The sequence below is a fragment of the Mizuhopecten yessoensis genome, unplaced genomic scaffold (genome assembly GCF_002113885.1).
Source record: "Mizuhopecten yessoensis strain PY_sf001 unplaced genomic scaffold, ASM211388v2 scaffold3101, whole genome shotgun sequence".
NCBI lineage: Eukaryota > Metazoa > Mollusca > Bivalvia > Pectinida > Pectinidae > Mizuhopecten > Mizuhopecten yessoensis.
Window position 1 is genome coordinate 96,936 of NW_018404876.1, and position 23,418 is coordinate 120,353.

General features: G+C 35.1%; 1 protein-coding gene across 1 annotated transcript in view; it reads right to left on the bottom strand.

Annotated features, from left to right (window-relative positions):
- LOC110446993 (PDZ and LIM domain protein 5-like) overlaps positions 1-11,967 on the bottom strand; it is a 38,824-nt gene extending 26,857 nt beyond the window's left edge. Inside the window, exon 1 of the mRNA XM_021492357.1 lies at positions 11,773-11,967. Within this exon, the coding sequence (XP_021348032.1) occupies positions 11,773-11,871 (99 nt within the window). The 5' untranslated portion in view covers positions 11,872-11,967. The remainder of the gene's footprint in view (positions 1-11,772) is intronic.
- Positions 11,968-23,418: the final 11,451 nt, after the last annotated feature.

The window sequence follows — 23,418 nt, forward strand, 5'->3', positions numbered from 1 at the left end:
CAAAACTTGTTTTACCACGGTCATGACTGTTGTGCTTATGTATTGTTCATTATGTGGTGTGAGATTCGTGATTTAATTTGTTTCAAGTAAACAGTTATTTTGTAAGTGTTAGTTTACTGATAACCGTTATTTTATTTAACCTGAGCCTGGATGCTCTAAGCCTGATAAGATTAACGACTGTATGACGCAACATTTAAAATCTAGAATACCTTCAAATGTGTAGGTATGTGAAGGAATGTACATAAACACTTCAATATGAATTTTAAGGCGTTTTGCATTTTTTAAATTTGTGCAAATTACAGTTTTATCTAATCAAGGTTTGGGCAAGTCGGTACAGTATTATATAAATATCACATTCATGAGAGGGCGATATTGCATATTTTCACCCCAAGGAAGCATTGTTAACCGAGGCGAATCCGAGGTCAACAATGCTTTCCGAGGGGCGAAAATATGCGATATCGCCCTCTCATGAATGTGATTTTTATTTTATTATACCGAATGTCATGTTTAGGTGTTTCACCACTTCACCATTTTTAAAGGTCGACAAATCTTCAGAAAAGTTTTCACTGGGATGAACCAGGGGCGCATACATTCGGCGCATGTAACAATTTTTGGAATAACACCCTGGCACTGGGACGAACCGGGCGCGCATACGTGTGGCGCATGTGATATTTTTTGGAATAACACCCTGGAACTGGGACGAACCGTGCACGCATACGTTTGGCGCATGTGATATTTTTTGGAATAACTCCCTGTCTTCTTTATCTTTGTAAAACGAGCAAGTAACATTGAAAATGTTCACATCTTTCTCAACCAATCAGATTGCGAGATTTTAACAGAAGGTATAATAATGATAGTTGCTATAGTTGAACCATAAGCTACTTTGCATGTATCTTTAGTAACTACAATTATATCATCAGTTACTGTGTTGAACCATGAGCTACTAAAGTTATAAAATTAGTAACTATAGATGTATCATTAGTTACTATAGTTGTATCATTAATTACTATAGTTGTATCATTAGTTACTATAGTTGTATCATTAATTACTATTGTTGTACCATTAGTTACTATAGTCGTATCATTAGTTACTATAGTTGTATCATTAGTTGATATATTTGTATCATTATTTACTATAGTTGTACCATTAGTTACTATAGTTGTATCATAAGTTACTATAATTGTATCATTAGTTACTATAGTTGTACCATTAGTTACTACAGTTGTATCATTAGTTACTATAGTTGTATCATTATTTGATATATTTGTATCATTAGTTACTATAGATGTATCATAAGTTACTATAGGTGTATCATTAGTTACTATTGTTGTACCATTAGTTACTATAGTTGTATCATTAGTTACTAAAGTTGTATCATTAGTTACTATAGTTGTATCATTAGTCACTATAGTTGTATCATTAGTTACTATAGTTGAACCATTAGTTACTATAGTTGTATCATTAGTTACTACAGTTGCACCATTAGTTACTATAGTTGTATCATTAGTTACTACAGTTGCACCATTAGTTACTATAGTTGTATCATTAGTTACTATAATTGTATCATTAGTTACTATAGTTGTATCATTAGTTGATATATTTGTATCATTATTTACTATAGTTGTACCATTAGTTACTATAGTTATATCATTAGTTACTATAGTTGTACCATTAGTTCCTATAGTTGTATCATTAGTTACTATAGTTGTGCCATTAGTTACTATAGTTGTATCATTAGTTACTATAATTGTATCATTAGTTACTATAGTTGTACCATTAGATACTATAGTTGTATCATTAGTTACTATAGATGTATCATAAGTTACTATAGTTGTATCATTAGTTACCACAGTTGTACCATTAGTTACTATAGTTGTATCATTAGTTACTATAGATGTATCATAAGTTACTATAGGTGTATCATTAGTTACTATTGTTGTACCATTAGTTACTATAGTTGTATCATTAGTTACTACAGTTGCACCATTAGTTACTATAGTTGTATCATTAGTTACTAAAGTTGTATCATTAGTTACTATAGTTGTATCATAAGTTACTATAGTTGTATCAGAAGTTACTATAGTTGTATCATTAGTTACTATAGTCGTATCATTAGTTACTATAGTTGTATCATTAATTATTATTGTTGTACCATTAGTTACTATAGTCGTATCATTAGTTACTATAGTTGTATCATTAATTGATATATTTGTATCATTAGTTACTATAGTTGTATCACTAGTTACTATAGTTGTACCATTAGTTACTATCGTTGTATCATTAGTTACTATAGTTGTATCATAAGTTACTATAGTTGTATCAGAAGTTACTATAGTTGTATCATTAGTTACTATTGTTGTACCATTAGTTACTATAGTTGTATCATAAGTTACTATAGTTGTACCATTAGTTACTATAGATGTATCATTAGTTACTATAGTTGTATCATTAGTCACTATAGTTGTATCATTAGTTACTATAGTTGAATCATTAGTTACTATAGTTGTACCATTAGTTCCTATAGTTGTATCATTAGTTACTATAGTTGTTCCATTAGTTACTATAGTTGTATCATTAGTTACTACAGTTGTATCATTAGTTACTATAGTTGTATCATTATTTACTATAGTTGTACCATTAGTTACTATAGTTATATCATTAGTTACTATAGTTGTATCATTAGTTAGTATAGTTGTACCATTAGTTACTATAGTTGTACCATTAGTTAGTATAGTTGTATCATTAGTTACTATAGTTGTATCATCAGTTACTATAGTTGTACCATTAGTTACTATAGATGTATCATTAGTTACTATAGTTGTATCATTAGTTGATATATTTGTATCATTATTTACTATAGTTGTACCATTAGTTACTATAGTTATATCATTAGTTACTATAGTTGTACCATTAGTTGCTATAGTTGTATCATTAGTTACTATAGTTGTGTCATTAGTTGATATATTTGTATCATTAGTTATTATAGTTGTATCACTAGTTACTATAGTTGTACCATTAGTTACTATAGATGTATCATTAGTTACTATAGTTGTATCATTAATTGATATATTTGTATCATTAGTTACTATAGTTGTATCATTAGTTACTATAGTTGTATCATTAGTTGATATATTTGTATCATAAGTAAAGCCATTTGTTCAATTCATATATTGTCACAAGATTGAAGTGATCAGTATCGTCATTAGTTACTTCTACAGTATAAACTGTCCGTATATTGAATTATTTTATGTATACCACTTATCTGCCTGTACGTTAATACAAAGATGTTTTTAATTTGATGGTAAAGTATTTATTAATATATACATGTATAAAGGTTGTGGGAAATAAACTTACTTTCAGAATATAACATTATTTTATTTTCTGTGGACTTTATTCAACAAGTTAAGTTTACGTTGGAGTGAAGACTTGCTCAAGACAATATATAAAGACAGACCAATTAGCGATAATTATAGAGAATGATTATAAGTCTAGTTTTCCTACTTAAAAGTCCTCTGCGTGTTATACTTAATATACTAGTATCTAACAGCATATGTCTGTATGGATAATGTATCAGTCATGTACACCTTAATTGGAGAAGAAAACTGATGGTTGATGTTACTAGTGGAATTAAGTATGTAATTAGTAATTACATAATATCCTTATAGCATTGGCTATATGTATGTGTAGGCAATTTTATTCTGATAGTTGTTATATATATAGACCACACATATCTGTTCAAAGCTGACTAATTCAGGAAAATATAAATATATAACTGTCAATGAAAATATAACTTATATAGATGACTTTTGAGTAATTGATTATGTGAGTTTTGTCTGTTGAACAAACAAGTGCGAAAGTGTTTCATAAAAAGGTAATTCAGCGCCTCAAAATCCAGATAGTTTTCTTGGGGATGAGGTGGCTGTATGGTTGAGGCTTGACTGTTCGACTGGGAATGGAATAGAACAGAGCTTCATCAAGCACTCCTGAATTAGAATACTTCCATAATGCGTTCTTTAATGTTTTGTCTGTTGTTGATATATTTTCCTTTTGAACCATAGACTATATCACATATATTTCCTGATCTTATCGTAAAAGATTAATAGTTCGGTTTCATATGGTCTTCACTACATTTAACATCGGTTCATTGACGTCGAAATTTATCCTTCCAATGTAAACACATCCAATAGACTATCTACTAGTATAGGCACTACAACAAGAGAAAGGAGCAAACACATCATGTTGGATTTTGGCAAGCACAATTACATTGACACTGGGTACCTACGATTTGTAGTGGTTGTAGTCGGAGAAATACTATCTTGTGTTCAAAACGTTTAAAGCCACCTCGATTTTCACTAGCTGCAGGTGCTTCTGATAACTTTGTTTAGATGCCGTAAACCTCTCACAACAGTTTCTATTACCTTTGTGTATCAGCAATTAAATTTGACTTCGCTCTGATGGCTTACTGATAAAAAAAACTTACTACACAGGTATATAAATATCGGTAAGAACATCAAATAACGTTTAAGCGGTGTATATTTTCCTTGTCTGTAACATATTATGATAATAATGCGACTAGAACCGTTAAAGTAACTGAAATAGCTTCAACAGTATTTGTTAACACAGGACGATGGCATTTCTGATACCAAGGTAAGGATGAATTGATTAGATGGTATAACGTATGGAGCTGGTTGTTCCAAGATTTATAAATACTGTAATATTTTCAGTAATTGGCAATGAAACTGTATCAATACATATCAATTAAAAGACTGGGCAGTTGTCAATGATCGTTTTTAATACTAGTAGCACATTCAGCGTGATGTTTGATATATACATGAACCAATATAAGTAACAAACGTTCAATAGATAGGCACATTCCCTGTCGAAGAGAAGCGCTTCTAGAAAACAGGTGATTGTTTATCTGTAGATATTTTACATGCATATCAAACAAATTTCGACGAGTTAATTATCTGTTTTTGTAATCGCCTTTGAAATTCCTTCCCCTGATAGCGTTGGAACTTACCAGTTTGTGTTTTTAATTAAGCTATATACGAACGACAACTCGTTCTTGCAGTGATTAGCTTGCTATGTTTTCTCTGTCGTTAGGTTTCTACTGGTCCTGTAACAGGCAGTTAACTAAAACATGTGAATATTTAAAACGTTCCAGAAGCGTAACTAACGATTAACAAGGTCATATCCTGATTTTATTAGTACATTTCTACATAACACATAACTTAGAAATGCAATACAGCCCTTCCATTAACCGCTTAAAAAGGTTTAGCAAACGATTCGTCTTCAAAGGCCGCAGTGGATAGCGAGATATACACAACCTGTCGGTTCTACGGCTTATCATGCAACATATAGTTTGAAGATAAGGCAAAAGTTTGGAGAAAGTTTGATACCTAATTATTGGTGCGATTCTATCTCCAAATGCTGCTGCCGTTTAATGTGGTTTTATCGTGTTTGCCTTCCGAATAACCTTTCATAAACAATCTGGTTGACTGTTACATGTAGCTGTCGATCTCCCGTATTTACGAGAATCCCGACTACTCTGTGATGCAGACTTATCTACTGCGCTGACGCACATGTTTCCGACTCTCTCAAATTTTCTTCATGAGTCAACCAAATCCAACAGAAATATTATTCAATAGATAGGAAAAGTTCCAGATCTTAAGACAAAAAATACAGAGCTGGTCATGAGCGTCTTCCTCTCAAGAACCCCACTTTTGTCATAGCGGCTTAGCCCCTGCCGTGATAGAAAGACGAAGGAGGAAGAAAGATATTATTCCCTATCAGATTTCTTAGCTTATCTCAGGAGGTGCTTTACTATAACCTCAGGGTTTGTATATAGAGATTCGGGGCTGTTCTCAGGTATCACCCCTATCTATCGTCCATCTCCGAGTTGGATCCATGTTCCAATCCCAGCACACGTGGTTGGCGGCAACACAAGGTTTTTACTAAAAATGTCGAAACATTATCGAAAAAGATTAAAAGTTGTCGGCACTATATTATTTCTTTGAAAACTATCAACAAAGGAGGGGTTAAATCAGTGCTACATTCTGGAGGTGTTTTAAGTCAAAAGCGACCCGTAACATTAAATAAATATTCGTGTAAAATGTTAATCTAAATTAAGATCAAAACCGAGTTCGTTTGATTTTGCTGAATGCTGAAACAACACGTGATTTTGATCTCAAATCAATGGTCTCTTTTAAAGTAGTAGGTGGGAAATTCAACTGTGCAAATATCAAAAAATGACGAATTCTTTATTATTTATACTTCTTCTGAATACATGTTCAGAACGTTTGACAAATCAGGACGGGAAACAGAAATTCATAACTTGACTCAGAGGACCTTTTTAAGAATGGAACAAATATCTACGTATTGATTTACTATTGAAATAAAGTATCTTTCACAAACTACTATAACATTAAAGAGCAATTCCTTTCTAATCGATGATTTCCTGGTATTGGGACAAATTAAGATACCAAAGCTGATCTGGTGACCTCGATCTGCCATATAAGCTCCCGTATTGGTGTTCTCCCTACTAGACACTCCTACTGACCACAATCTATCCCATAACCTTTACTTTTCGGTGCTTCCCTTACTAGAAATCCTGCTGAGCTCGGTAGTCTACTAAGTTGACCATTTCATGATCTCCCTACTAAACACCCCTGTTGACCACGACCTGTCCCCTAACACACAGTGGTCAGTGTTTCTCCCCTAACACACAGTGGTCAGTGTTTCTCTGACTAGACACTCCTGTGGAGCTCCATGGTCTTCTAAGCTCTCTTTTCGAAGCACTCCCTGCTAAACACTCTTTGGTAACATATTGTCAGAATAATGTAACCGGTGTCGTATGTAAGAAATGGGAATTAGGGTGTTTTACGCGGCAGACCGTGTGGTGACGGATTAAGGCATGAACTACTATAGAACAATGGCTTCGGATGGTACTATCATCTGTGGATAGTCATCATATTACTTCAACTGCTTCGTAAAAAACTACACAAACAAGATGACCTACCACATACATATAATTATTAATAACCTTCCAGAACACTAAATGGTGTTTACCTATTATCAATTAAAAGCATCTAAACAAAAATATCATTAAATCACTATATTTAAAATTATTATGTACGAACTTCTCTTTTTGTTTCAGTTTTCCAATTTTGCGATGAAACGATAGCATGAAGATTTCAGCTCCAATGTTGATGTCATCCAAGAGTTCGAGTTGGAAAGTGTACCATGTAAATAAGTTTAGTCAGTTTCCTTGCAATCAAACTCGGAATTGGCATTCAGTTTTATTATCATTAATTAATCCATTCTTTGAAATCCATGGTAAGTACCTAAAATGGAGTTGACAAAGTCGAAAAGGGTCTCAAAGTAAACATGCATTTTTCATTGGCTAGCATCAGTATCCGATACAGTGTTCATATAAAACGCCCTTAATATGCTGAAAAGTTCAACTCTCTCGTAATGCCAACACGTTTAACGAACATAAGATATGTTTTAATCGTCACCGAAGGAATTTTACAATCGCCATCATGAGTTGATTTCCAAAAGTTGGAATGCAGTGCCCACAACGTAACGGTAACAGGCTTGTTCACTGTGTCTTAAATTGGTGGTTACCCAAATAGTTTCCTGGATTTGACGCGAGACATCATGACCGGTGCCACATGTGTGGTGTAGGAAACGCCTTCAGTCACGGATAACATGGATCCGTCTCCGTTATCTTTAATGAGTATAAGAATATCTTATTTTTTGGGGAAATATTCGCGGTTCCTGTTGACGTTCTGTCGTCCGATTTTGCCATTTTGCGTTGATGTTGTGGTAAAATTGTTTTCATTTAAATTAAGGTTTTTTTAATCGCTAACCTAAATTAGTCTTTTAGATATACATAATGATCTTAAAATACCAGAAAATAGTTAAATGCGGGCCTGGCTGTAATTGTGCATTTTTTTGGTTATTTTAGGTAAAAGTTTCAAGCATCAATGAAAATGAAGCGTCTGGTAAGTGAAAAGTACACTATTAAATGAAGTTAATGTTAGTTTATCTTTCTTATTGTTGTATACAGATTGATACGCTCTAGGATGGACTTAAAAACAATGTTTAAGGTTTGATACAAATAAAACATAGATTTCAAATCCAAAATAGCTATTGTGTTATCTTGAACTGAAGGATGTGTGTTAAAACGTTCTTCGGTGTTCCACCACACATACAATATGTTTTATGTATAAAATGAGATAGTGCAGATACCATCACAGGCGATGCTGGTCGGAAGACTGGTTGGTCTGTATTTACATAAATACTGACTTTACACAGTTGCGAGAGTGCTGTACAATATGTGTTGCCATTGACCTACCGGAAGTAGGGTCTGCATTCTATTACACGGACGGTTCAGTCCCATCTGTAGGAATCCAATAAATAAAACATGTTCAGATGGCACGGATCACGCCAATCCAATTTAACGTTTTATTTGAGCCTAAATACTGACGAAATAACTACCGTTTACATCACTACTACTACAATTATCTACATCTGGCGTTGTATGTCGGACTTCTGTCAAGGTCGGCGGCGACCAAACTAGCCGCCACATCGTAACGGAGGACATCCGTCACTGAGATATGTCCGAACAAAAAATAACTAATTTAATGAGACATATCTGGTTCCGACATTCAAGGTCAAAAACGCCAGATCAATTCGTATTAATTAAAAATCATTTAGTGTCATAAAATATGAGCAGGTGGCAAGATATCTGTCGACATTACGTAACATGTGCCGGAGGTCGATAGGGAACGCGTATCTCGTGTTGTTTCCGGTTGTACGGCTACGGGTCAATATAGTTGTCATGTGGATTAGCGTTATCAATGAGGTATTTTACACGTGTTTCTGGAAATGTATAGACCGATTAGTAAAGCAGAATCATCCGTAAGCTGGTGATGTGCAATGTAGTATATCTGGGTTAGATTAATTTGACTCACTTGAAACTAATAAGGGTTGGAGAAATATTCAGATATTGTTAACATATTAGAATCATACCTGTGTCCACAAGACCAATGTCATCTTCAAAAGCAGAATACGCTGCCAAGCCTTATTTCTAGTTCAAGAGAGAAATTTTAATTTATATGAAATATGTTTCATGTTTTGAATCCTCATGACTCATCAACACCACAGGGTCATACAATTCCACATAGTCGAAAACAGGAGAAACGATATCAAAACAGACGGAAACAGGCATGATCCCCATATAACGAAAATAGGCACCGGAAGTGTAAGCTTTCCTGCACCAAATGTGGCACCAGACATGCTGTCTGTTGCCAAACATACGACCTGAACACGTTGACGATAATCTGCTAATGTAACGTCACATAATTATGACGTAATTCACAAAAAGTCGTTATAAAGTGTTTTAATTAAGTTCTGTTACTTTTTGTCAGTATACGAACAAGCAAATATTGGAAATAAAGTAGAGAATTTTAAGAAGACATACTGCCTGTCAATGTTTATAGCTCTATGACATGAACAGTACGTACACATGTATGAGTCAGCCTGCTTCAGTTCCCAGAGAACGTTCCTTCCAATCTGTAGTGTGACTGACCTTTTCGCTAGAGAAACCAGTGCAAGCAACATAAAGTCATTGATAATGTTATTATGATTCACTTTTCATGATCTATCTACGATATGGTTTACTAAGGGCGTTAAACTGCCCCCCCCCCCCTCCCCCCTCAACATAAACACACACACACACACAAACATCATCCATTGGTCACACCCACCCTGTAAGATATTCTTTAGTCCCTATTTCCTGTCAGATTACAGCATATTCTCAAATGAAAATAATTTCTCTGTTTTCTCTCTTTTGTTAACGATGAGACTCGGTCTGATCAGATATAAAAAAAAAATATCGTGCCCTGCCAAAAAAGTGCTAATCATGGCTTCCTTAAATGAAAGAATGAAGATTGGAAACAAAACAATTACATGAGATTATTGGAAAAAAAAATGGTCGTATCTACCATGCTTAGCAAATAAACTTCCTCCTAATGGTATGAATCCATGTCTGTCTCTACAAGTGAAGCAACCATCTTTCCAGCAAAATTCGAAAGCGGTTTTTGTATGATCTTTTGATTATTCAAATATTTCAGAAGAATCTTGCATAGAAAAGCTTCAATGTATAAGCATATACCACCCATGGTTTTTCGTGGCATATGGCCACCACAGGACTCCAAACAGACACTATGGACCTAGATAGTGCCCCTCTTCGTGACGTAACTTAATGGTATCTGGAGGAGTGGTGAGACTTCCCCGTTGTGCCCCCTCCCCAGGGGACATGTGCTGTGCCTTTACCCCCTCCCAAAGAGTCTTTTCTGAAACGTGCCAGTCTGTGTTTATCTCTGGCCAAACTGAAGAGGGGCCCACTCAGGGGGGCACCGGTTATAATTAATCACCGTAATTAGATAAGTTAATTTCACGGTAAGTTAGTATGGATTCTGACAGCCAACACAATTCCCAGCACTTACGGCCCATTGAGAGAACTCTTTTAATCGGGGTCAGCCAGTCCGTTCACGGTCCCTATATCGTGTACCACACCATGTTACAATAGTGAGCGGTGTATGATCTGCTCTGAACGTGTGTTTATCATTGTCTGTGTGTCCAGGAAACGGTAAGACGCGTGCCAGAAATGATCCAATCAGCCGGCTTTGATTAGTGTATTAATTACTATTACAATGTACATTTCTGTGATATCTGTAGAGTCCGTTAGCTACATTGTACCGGATATATTACACAAAGAGAAATGTATATTTCTCTTAAATAGATAACCGAATGCAAAGTAACGCCAAAAACACTCTAAGGTTAGACAATAGCCTTAACAGAGGATAAATCACCAAGGATAGGAGAGTAAAAATACCCGCAACTTTTCCCAACGTCCAGTCGGATATATTATGACAGAGTAAATAATATAATTAAAAAGATCTCGGGGATGTTTCTGGAAAAAAACGACAATCATATGATGGCCTATTTAAATGACTGTAATATATTACTCTTGTGTAATGATTGGTATGGGAAATTACATGTATCTCCCTAACAAAACAAAATGAAGCATAATATAGATTTGCAAAGTATACTTGCTTCGAGTCATTCCTTTGAAAAAAATGTACAATAAAAAACTGTTTTGAAGTTGAGGATATCAAAGTCTTTTGCTAACTTATTAAAGATAGAAACTACACAAAAGTACTATGATCTCAGAGATGTTGATAGAAAAGAAAGAAATAGAAGCAGTATTTTGACCTTTGTGTAATGTTTGTCCTAAATGACCAGATGACCTTTCTATATTTCCGTCAAGGATCTTTCAATACAAACATAATTAGCTAAGAAATGTGTTGAATGATCGATAATCCGGATTTTCATCAAAACTTTTAAAAATAAAAATCGGATTAACACAAAACTATGTTTAGTTTACTTGAAGTCAAACTGATCTAGTAGCCACATTGACAAAAACAAACACACTTAATTGATCTCGACTATAAAGTGTTCCCATTAAGCATACAATACAACCAGAAACTGGTATATATATAATAAATAATGATGTTTGCAGCCATCACACCGACATTGCACAAAGTCGGTCTATAGTGATGAAAAAAACCTCCCCATTAGTTCCTTACGAACATATAACACCCCGCCACACATGTACTTCGTCTTCAGAATTTACAGCTCAGCCGACCCAAATTTTACGCCATTAAAGTTTTGAAGAAGAGAAGAGACAATGTATTTACAAACCTTCTGCACCGTAAGGGGTTGTCCAAACTCCCGGCCCCCCGCGATCCTGAATCCCCATGGTACATCCGGGCGGGGTCTCTGAAGCCATATTATCTCCATGGTGGCCTGGTCAGACCCGTGGGTGAGATTTCGGACACTAGAAAAGTAGAGACACACCGGTAAATGATCGAGAAAACTACGCCAAAAGTTTTGGAGATGAATAGCAGTTGCTAAAGTTAGATAAGTTTGTTGCCATGGCAACACGTGAGCTGGCCTATCAGCTCCTGACTGCGGTACAGATGTAGACAGGACGGGAGAGTTGAACTCTATCATTTCTCTGTTATAAGTGTATACAGCAATGCTAAACACCATCACACCTGGTGCAAAATACTTAAAGATAAGGCTTGGGTTGGACTTTTTAAAGTAGGCATCAATTTCATCCAACTTGCAATTTAAGAGCACTTCAAAATACCTGTAATCAAAAAATTAAATTTCATTTTGGCTCTTAGTTGAACAATGGACAGCTGTTTAAAACGCATCTACTGGTCAATCAATGTCTGGGATATGTCAATATCTTAAAGATAACCCTGTGATAGAATTGCAGTCGTTTGTAAATGAGTATGTGCTACTAGGCTGTTCATTTCAATGTACTTGTCCGAGTCGCTATATACATGTATGTATATACCATTTCTCGTGTTTTACCTCTCTTTCGCATCTGTATATCTAGTCCCTGACTCTTCTCATACTTTTCTTCGCAAAATCATAACTTATATTATGAAAGGTCAAGTCAGAGGTCAAGAGAACTTCAGATCATTTACTAATAGCCACGTTGACCCCGTTCCAGTCTCCTTACCATATCTATAAAAGAGCTGTTCCCACCATAACACCACAGAAACCCATAATAACACACGGTGTGTGAGTAGAGACAGAAAGTTATCACTTTACCGGTACAACCTTAAGGCCAATCCAAATCGAAATGTCATCAATCAATCAAGATAATTTCATCTACAGTTGAAAATAGATTTTTTCATTGTTTCATTGTTAAGCCTTCGATACAAAAACAAGAACTGTTGCTGATTCTTTAAAAAGGCGGATTTGTGATCTGATAATTAATCTATACGCCATTCAATACTAATAGTTTTCCCGTGTAAGATCACCTGTAACCGCAGGCAGCTCTCCAGTAAAATCGAGTACACCTGTCATAGGCAGCTAGTAACTGTGATGTTCGTGTGGTGCCGGAGAGTTGTAATTTTCTGATTGAATATTTTTGTAGTTTTCGTTTTATCTTAATTAAATAATCGTTGAAGTTTTCACATTATTTAGATTTTTTTAGTTCATGTATTTTTACAATTTACTCCGAGTTTCCCCGAGGTTTTTGCATCATGACACCAACATCAAGCTAGGAACTGAGTAAATGTCTGCCATGGTAATAAAACATGTATATATAACGTTCGTGTGTGAGCATAAAGTACTGCCAGAAAGAGGCTACTACTGTGCCTTAATGTTAAAGTACATGTGACAATTATAGTCGTACCTACAATGTGTTAAATAACACGACTGAAAAGGATAAATTACAAATATATACGAATATTATTTTTGAAAAGCTCGGAGTTATTTATATATTCTTCATTCATAAAAAGCATTGGGTTTCCCTGTCATAACAAAACATTAAAAGATATTTCAAGACAAAAAAACAAAAAGACGACCTTTTTATAAGCCGAACAAGTATTTCTTATGATGACTAATGGACAAAAGGGGCGTTCGACCATCGTACAGGTGAGGTCTACGTCTGTAGTTAGAATGTTGCATTCGCTTATTTTTATATTTAACTAGATAACTTGTGTACTTCATACTCTCGTCTCATTAGTATAGTATATATCGCATACACTCGCGGAATAACATACTACTGTTTCTCATTATTCTGTTTATCAAAATAATTAACTAAACATGATAGGCTAAACAAATCCATAGCCCCAGTAAATAGATAGAAGCGTTTTCTCCATACCTTTCTGCTCACATACTGTTTTTGAGGAATAAAATGGCGTCCTAGCCGAATGCAAGCGCATTATTTCAAAACCCTACTCAATATCTTGTACCTGTAGTGATCACAACAGAAGAAAGTTTTATTGTTGTATATTGTTATATAGAACATAAAAAAAGGAAAACAAGAACTTCACCCCTTAGATTGAGCGCAAAAACAACAACAACAAAAAACAACTAAATAAAAACAAACTACAAACACATATTTCCAATGTGTAGGCTAATGTGAATACAAAAATTAACGTATTTTGCTTTGCAAATAGTTAAAGTACTCTGTAGATGCTAATGAACTACATAAACGATGCTCGGAATATAAAGGGAAACTGCGAAAGCTTACAATAGAACAACATAACGACGGAGTCTTGTAAAGCCTCGCTATGGGATTGTCTTGAAGTCAAAACGGATACAATCTTGGGAGCTTCAGATGTACTAAAACAAGATGGAAGCTAAAATGGATACAGTCTTACGAAGCATTCAACGAAACGATATGGAAGAGTGGATAAAATTATCAATACTGTAATGCTTTGCAATGTCTTAAACGATATGGATTCTAAAACGGATACAATATGTTGATGGTTTGCAAGTAAATGGTGATGAGGCCAAAACAGATTCAGCATTGCAGAGTCTTTAAATGGAACGGCGTGGAGGCTGACAGTCTTTTTGAGAAACAGATACAGTCTTTCACAGAAATAGATACAATATTTCACAAAAATAGATATAGTCTTTCACAGAAACAAATACTGAAATGGATATAATCTTTCACGGAAGTAGATGCAATCTCTCCAAGAAATCTGTATACATGAAAATATGTATATATCAATATAATATAAATATAATATATAGTCTATCATCGATATAGATAGTCTTAAAAAGAAATAATATTAAATTTGGCTTAAATGTTCAAGGAGACGTAGCGCAACAGAATGCCAGTGAACTGTTTTTCATCATAATATGCCTTACAATATGCTTCAATTATCTCGGTATTTCTTTAAACTTCATTTTAGTCTCAAAACGTGACGGGCGAAGATCCCCAGAAGGACTCCTCTATCATTGATTCAACCGGCTAGTTTTTAAGTCACTTGCATTGGACCAACACAAACGCAGGGTACGGTGCCTGACTGTACCCTCTATCGTCTTTACGTCTGTCAGCGAGATACTTCCCCTCCTGGTGCCGAGAACGTGCAGCTCTGTGGTTCTGTGTTTAGGCGCACGTGATCACGCGAGATTAATGAAGTTTCAAGATTGGAATCTTCACCGGTAGAAGGCCAGAGAGGCCCTAGACAAACCAACTTGTGTTCATCATACACCTCGCCACCTCAGCACCGTCTAACTGTAGATTATGGGAACACCACGCATATACCTAAATGTATATATATATAAACTGATTGCAAAAACTTATAACTGGTGAATCATAATAAATGCAATTTAAGGAAGCATAATGTGATGAAACTCGATTAAACGTGTTAGAAATATCGCAAGGGAAAGTGATATTACAGCGTTAAGTATCATGTTGATCAACTTAACTGAGATCAAAAATATCTGAGAAGCTACAGAACAGAAAACAACTTGCTATAGAAGATGAACAACCAAATGATGAGTTGTAATTGATGAAACCGAAATAATAACACTGGGTATAGTGTATTCCGTCTGAATATCATACGATATACCAGCATAGTGCCTTGTAGACTTGAGTAATATTTATGACTTGTACACTGTAAACTTTGAACGAAAGCTATGATGTGTACCATGTGTATCTATTACTTGTACTCTGCAGGCTTCTTTTTAAATAACATGATTTGTACCCTGCCTACTATTTCGATAACTATGATTTTTACCATGTAGATTTTTTTAATAACTGTTTTTATCGTATAATAAAATTAAGCCGTTTTTGCCTTTGTAATAAGTGGTATATTTTCAACAACCGATGGAAAGTTATAAAATAGACATTCTATTTTTAGATAATTTTTAGTGCACACGATGAAATGAATACCACGGATGTATGTGAAACACACAAAAACCTCTTTGATTGACACATATTCGTTTAACGGAATCTCAAAAACTACGACCTCAAACACTCACATGACAAGATCCAGCGTGTCTAGACACAGCTTTAAAAGTTATTTATAATTTGGAATGTTAAAAATAACTTTAAGATTTGTGCTTCAAATTGTCTGTTTTTGTCTGCGTTATATGTGTAGAATGTGTCGTATTAACGTGCTAGGCATTATTTTTAATGGTATACTTTTATCAGGATATTAAACAAGATACTATGCAGAAGCATCAATAGTTTATACAAAAGTACATATACATACAATAGTATTTAGAAAAAAATATAGAATAATATTTAAAAAAATCAGTACAAACATTTTGATAATAATCTATACAAAATGTCATGAAATATTTTACAAAATTGACTATCCAAAATTATATGTATTTACATTTTTCCAAAAGAAATTGGGTTCAAAGGGCTATGAACGCAATTTGATCAGTGTCATTTCAAAGCTTCTACCCCCGCCTTAAAACACGTGAGACGACAACCGTCAAAAGAAACAGATAAGTGATGTAAGGCTGTTCCTGGTATCTGGTTTGAACTGACACAATTCAATATCTAAAATATAATGGAGACGTAAAGCTATCTGTTTAAGTGGCAAATACAAGAAAGCTTTCTGGATACGCCGCAGCGGGCCATTTGTAAATCGAGATGAGGGGGGTCATAGACTCTCGCACATCTATGACCAGGTATAAAACAAAGCGTAGCCGAATTGACTTGTCAGTTTGTTTCGTCATTCATACATGTACATGTAAAACAATGATACGCTTATAGCGTAGCCGAATCGACGTCTATTCTCTATTGTCAACTCTTAAATAGGTTCAATAGTGATTTGCCTGATGAAGGTGACAGAGTACAAACCGTACTAGTTATCGAAACGTCACACATGAGCACTTTAATGATAGTGCTGTATGAACCTTTCTACTGTACATACCAACCAGAATAAAATGAGTAGAAATATCCTATAATATCAAATAATCAACCTAAAATATAACTTAAAAACTAAATAGTTATTTGCATATTACAACCGAAAAATGTGAACGGCTAGGGTTATATCGACCATTCCCAGTTGAAATGTTTTGGGTCGAAATAGAAATAGAATTGTTTGATGACAACATTTTGACTAGTGATGTGATCAGGCTACAAAACATGCCCCAAATGTGATGGTCAAATGAAATAGTTCGAGATAACATCCATCAGATTTTCCCTTGGACTATGGAATCGACAGCCCGATAGAATTTAGATATTTCAGTATCAAATAATGGTGGCTTAAAGATTCATCTATTGTAGACAACATTTTGGAATAAGTTCCTGGTTTCTTGAACCAAGTTAAGTCTGGTTTTGAATGTACATGTAATAACTTGAGCACAGAAACGGTGTGTACATACCAACCATCCGAGTACCCAACGTACAAATAACAGCAATGACTTTAGGAGAAATATTGCTCGGAAAGTCGGAAGATCTTCGCTCACTTTAGCATTGTATGTAAGATAACGGGTATAGCTCGAGACGGGTATAGCTCCAGACATACATAGTTAAACTTGTTGTTCACCTTTCTGCCTCGAGGTCATGGTGTCACCACACATACTATCGCTGTTTGTGTAATAATGTGGCTATTATCTCGAAAGAAAATCTGTATAAATCAAAATTGAGAAAGTGGTTGTAAGGCAGCCAGACAACACATTCCACACCTGGTAGAGATAATGATAGGTTATCATCCATGCAGTATAACTGGCACTATATGGGTACAATGATATGTTATCATCCATTCAGTATAACTGACACTATAGGTGCGATAGTTCAAAACGTCAATTCAATAGATTTTCAAATTGTATTTCTGTCCTATATAGAATGACTGATGGCCTGGTATTATAGTAATATAGGTAGCATTATGTACCCTACCCTAAAAGTAATACATTCATTAACATTGATCCATCCATTTTAACGTGTTTCCCGAATCGTTTGATGTTCGTCGAGAAAAGTGCGAAAATACCTACGTTACAGGCATTATGATAGGGGGGATGATGAAGAGTATTCAATCCGATGTTTAGTTTGTCATGGACGTGTGTCCCTTATCACAGAACTTACCTGTATTTCACACCTGCACCAGCTGTTACCTGCCCGTCTGTCAGCTGGCACTCTGTGTATTGATGTATACCTACAACATACGAAAGTACAAGCGGCTTTTTACGGCAAATATCATCAAACCTATCATTGTTGCTGTATCTCAACAATATTTATCAAACAAAAGGCTCAGCATGTCAATTAAAAACGCACAAGGTTTTATTAGTTTATTCAGAAAAAAGAAATCGTCCCAAGAATTTGCTTTTATAATTAATATTAAAACTTTGTAATTAATCGTGATTTTTATCAAATTTACCGTAAGGCTATCTGTGAAATAGCATTTTCCAAATTCCGCATACATTTAGCCTTTTCACGATATATTATACATGTATATATATATAGCTACACACATGCATGTATAACAGCGGTATCAGTATGGGTGCTAATAACAGGACCTCGATAAGTCACTGATGGATTTTAGTAGATTTTAATCGTCGATGCAGCGAAACTCGAGAAGTAACCAGACACAGAGCTTGCCTTTATCTACAGATTCAGGAACCGATGGAAAAGTTAACCATAGCACTGACTAGAGACATATAAAACCCTATGTAGTATATACGTCTCTGCACTGACCATGTACTCTCAATCATGCTACGACGCTTCCGGCAGCAACATTATTAGTGTTATTATTGACGAAGATACAAAAACAATATCAATCTTAATAGTAAATACTGGTAAACATATCTTATGACAACTTTAAGATCGTGTAGCTCGACTCTGCGAGTGTTAGTCTGGTAGATTTTATGCACGTGGTATATCGTCGTCTGGTAATGGCCAAAACCAAAACGGAAGTGTAATGATGCGCAAGGTCATCACAATGTTTGCAAAAGTATAAAACAAAATATCCTTTTTAAGCATTATAACTAATTAATCAACGCTTTTTCAAAACTAACATTAGATTTAAGAGTGTGAATCGAATTGTCTAAATTATTATCTTGTCTCAAATATTTGACGTAATTTTTTTTAAAACACAATGTGTACAGTGTATTATTTGCATTGATGCATATGATATGGCACTTATTTCGTTTGGAAATAATGTATAGATTTGTACAAAAATGTTGTCAAACCATTCAAAAGTAAACCAACTGTATACACCCATGTATATGTATATCTGACACAAAAATAGTTGAAAAAGAAAAAGAATTTCTGTAATGCTGTTTAGAGCATCGCAATTTTCGAAAGAGTCGAACGACGTGCTGTTACGTTGTGTTACATGACGTTGCCCTCACGCCTGTATTGTTACCATTAAGTAGATCCGGATCACCAACTGTGTGTAATATCGCGGTCCGGAGTAGTTAACATTGTAACTGTTACCTAAACAGACCCAAGGCACCAGATACCAATCTAGGCCCGCCTCCTGTTACACTATAATATAGCTACTGTCTGGTCAGTCACATCTACGTCGGTTGAGTGATTCCATATCTCCTTTACCACCAGAGCAGTGATAATGGCGAGGACCCGGACACATATCAATGAAAATAATGGCTCGTTAGCGGCTAGACCGTGACAAACGGTAGCGACAAATTGAACTTAATGTCTCAATTAAAGAAAACGACATTTAAGTTTATGATCTGTTAACTTTCCTTATGGTTATTTTACTCTTTTAAACTCCTGTAAGTCCTCATGTTTACATACGCTCTTATTGTGGTACAAACAGGATGATGCACGCGTATCCCATCCCTATATAGTATTTAAAAAAGACAACTAACGCAGTCAATATCTAGATAGTATATGTAAACCTTCACATTGTCACGTTGTTGTTAGCTTTCAGAATGTATACGATTACTGGGTAATATTAAGATGTATTATGCCGTCAGGTTGGTGACATTACTTTTCAGTGAGACAGCGCTATGATATCGGCGTGTGTCTCACCGTTCCAACGTCGACTTGTTACTATGTACAACATCCTGTCTTATGACGTTGTTTCCTTGATGACGGCATGACTCAGCTTTACAATTGTCCTAAATGTTGACGAGGTTCTTTTTATAGCTTCATGTACATTTATATGAAGTAAAACAGTAGTTAGTGTGGCTCTGTATGTAACCGTGCAGTGACACAACTGGAAAAAAAATCATCGTTACATGTAGCATCTCAGTATTAACCAGAGCGTCATCATTGGTTGATTGACAGTTAGAGAACGCTTTGTCCCATATCTGACATGTTTGTTACAATCGAGTCGGTGACAATGATGGTCCCGATGTGACCAGATGATCGAGGACTGATGTTTATAGTACTAATAAGACGTACAGGTATTGACACACTGACGGGGGACTCTAATCGGGAATGATGGTCAGCTGAAACCATACGCGGCAAGGACGAGGGAGTTACAGAAGTCGTAATATCGCCAACGTTATAAGTATGATGAACGCGTACGGTCTCTGCTGCATTGCTCTGGATATCAAAGAGGTCAACTCTGTGCCACTTCAGACACGTGTACCAGAGTACCAAAAGAATCCAAGATTAGAAGAAATATACTGGAAAGCGTACAAAACATCATCACGAATATTGTATAAACTGATTGAGTGACTGTCTCTTTGGTAACGTGGCGACCATGAGAACAGATATCAAGAGGGCATCCATATCTATAGATGTTTCAGTTCTAATTCGGTTCTGCATTTTTGTCAAAGTATAGTGCTGAAAAAATAATGCTTACCTTTCTCGTTAGCTGGCGTAGCCTATATTAGAGCATGGTCATACCGTCTGGAAACAGTAATCGTCATTTCTATAGTCACATATGTATATATGACAATCCGACATATGTCTGCACTTAAACGAATATACCACACAGATTATATATCTATATATATACTCACGTTATCAGCCGTCGCATGTATATATCTACCTGTATCAACGATTGTTGTGGACCCTCGTTGTTAGACTAGGCCTTAGTTACACTTCCGGACGAAATTACTAAGTTTTTACATGCAGAAATAGTTCAACATTATAGCTATTGTTTCGCTCTGACCTTCGTGTACCCGTTTCACTACAGCCTTTGTGAAACCGATACCCGCCATCTCAAGTTCTAAATCTTTTAACGACCGCACAATGCTTATTTTGTGAGATTATTGTAGGTTATGTTATAAAGGGTCAAGAAATGAATCTGTTATTTATTTAGTAAACTGTACTTATAAAGCTCCTTATCAGTACAGATCGACAAAGTCATCCATCTTAAGAACAGAACCATGGGATTGGTCAGTCCAGACTTGTTAGGCTGAAAGTAAGCTCCGAAACCACCCACAAGGTATCTAAAGTTAAGGTATCCTCGTCCTTCGTCAAGACCAATCTGAGTTTGGAGTGATGCACACGAAAGCACAGCTGTTACGACACTATTTCTCGCCCCGGTGAGAAACCGTGTTAAAATTGTTGCTTTCGCAACGTGATTTATAACACCCCTCGGATTTCCTCTCCAAGATGGGAAATCGTGCAAAACGTATTGGTATGGGTGACACGGTTTATTACCCAGCACTATTTCTCATTCCCGTTTCTTTTCTTACTCTCTTCGCCTTCTGGGGTTATATAGACAACTCAAATCCTGTCTTCCTAAATGTCTTTACTATCAAAAGATATTCAAGTATGATTATCATATCACAATATCACAATTGTCCAAAATCGAATTGAATGCATTTACGACCCAGTGGACTATATGCCAATCTTAATATGATTTCTCATCCGGATGATAAATCATGGTGTAACATACTCCATGTCAAGACTCCAATGTAGACGTACGACGATCCCAATTTCGATATTTAAAAAAAAACATAAATAGGTATTTACCTGGTCAGTTGCGATAATCTCGTAATCCTCTTCCAAATTCTTGTAAATGCTCAAATAAATTACTATCCGAGGAAAATGTATATTCCTTCTAGTAACATTAAATTCGTGAACATTTCCTTAGTAGATATGAATAACTTGACATAACACGTATTTTCCCGTCCTATAATGATCGGTAAACCTTGTCACAATAGTCTATACTAATGCTAGTGTGGAAAGTCGACAAAGTTCAATGTAGCGGTTCATATACTCTCAATTTTTACAACTGAACAAAATCAACATTATTTAACTTTAGTGGAGCATGTAGAAATGCTTACCTGTGAGAGTACATGTGGTATACTACCCTATAAACGTACGCCCTGGGGGTACACATGTAAGCGACACCTTTCGGACAGGTAATCCTTACACAGGTACATTATATATGTCTGTGTAACATCATGATTCTACAATATTATACTTCGTCATCCTGAAACTCCTTAAAGAAAACACTTTTGATAAAAGAATAATCGTGAAGTTTTATCGCTTTCAGTTTTTGACTATTTGTGAGCAAGTTTTGGGAAAAAATCAACATCCCTAATGTGAATCAATGTTCCAGTCACTTTAACACCCGATGTTGTAAAACAACACGTGAGGATAATACCTTGATGGTGTTTTATGTTTAGTTTTGATCATCCGTGAATGCTATACTTGTTTGTGTACCACACTCAATAATGCTAGACGAACGTTTCTTTAGATTGTCCTTAGATTCTCTTTCGTCTATATGTAATAACTTCTGGTTTTGAACTGATATGTCGAGCGCTCGAGCTAGTTCATGTAGACTGAAATTAATATTGTGCATGTCCTAAATGTTACACATGAATAAACTTTCCCGTTAAAAAGGTAAGTGGGAAAAACTCTTAACTGATAATAAATTATAATATTGGCTAAATTTGAGTGCGTAATATGAATGCTTGTATGTATGTTCACATTTAGTGAATATATTTGAAACCCATTTGTCCGAATAATTTGTTTTTCTATAAAAGAAATCTGTCAGTATCACAAAATATCGAATTGTTTCGATACAATAACAAATTAGGGTCATTACTTGGGTAAACAACAACAGCAATTTACCTGTGTTCATCCTCTTTCATGTTGTTAGTAAAAGCAGAGACGTATAATGCATGTATTATACGTCTCTGCTAAAAGAGAAAAAGCAGTGTCTTTAATTAATTAATTAAAGATAGGTTAAATTCAATTGGAGATAGGTTCAATTCAATTCATGATATGTTGTATTTGTACATAGGTTCAATTCAATTGGAGATAGGTACAAATAATTGTACATATCTTTAATTATTTAAATATAGGTACAATTGAATTGAACTTATCTTCAATTGATTGTGCAAATCTTCAATTGAATTGAACCTTTCTTTAATTAATTGTACATATCTTCAATTTTTTGAAGACTGGTAAAATTAATTCAACTATATGTTAATTTGACGTTACATACAGCAGGGGCATAATGTATTTATTTTCTGACAATATGCACATCAATATATATATATATATATGTGCATTTTTCAAATTTGCATTGCGTGAGATCTCCATTCTGTTGTTGTTGTTGTTTTTATATATGATAATATTCCCCTTTTTTCGTCACCACAATACCATATCATAAGTATTTCTGTTCCATCATTCCCCTCGCA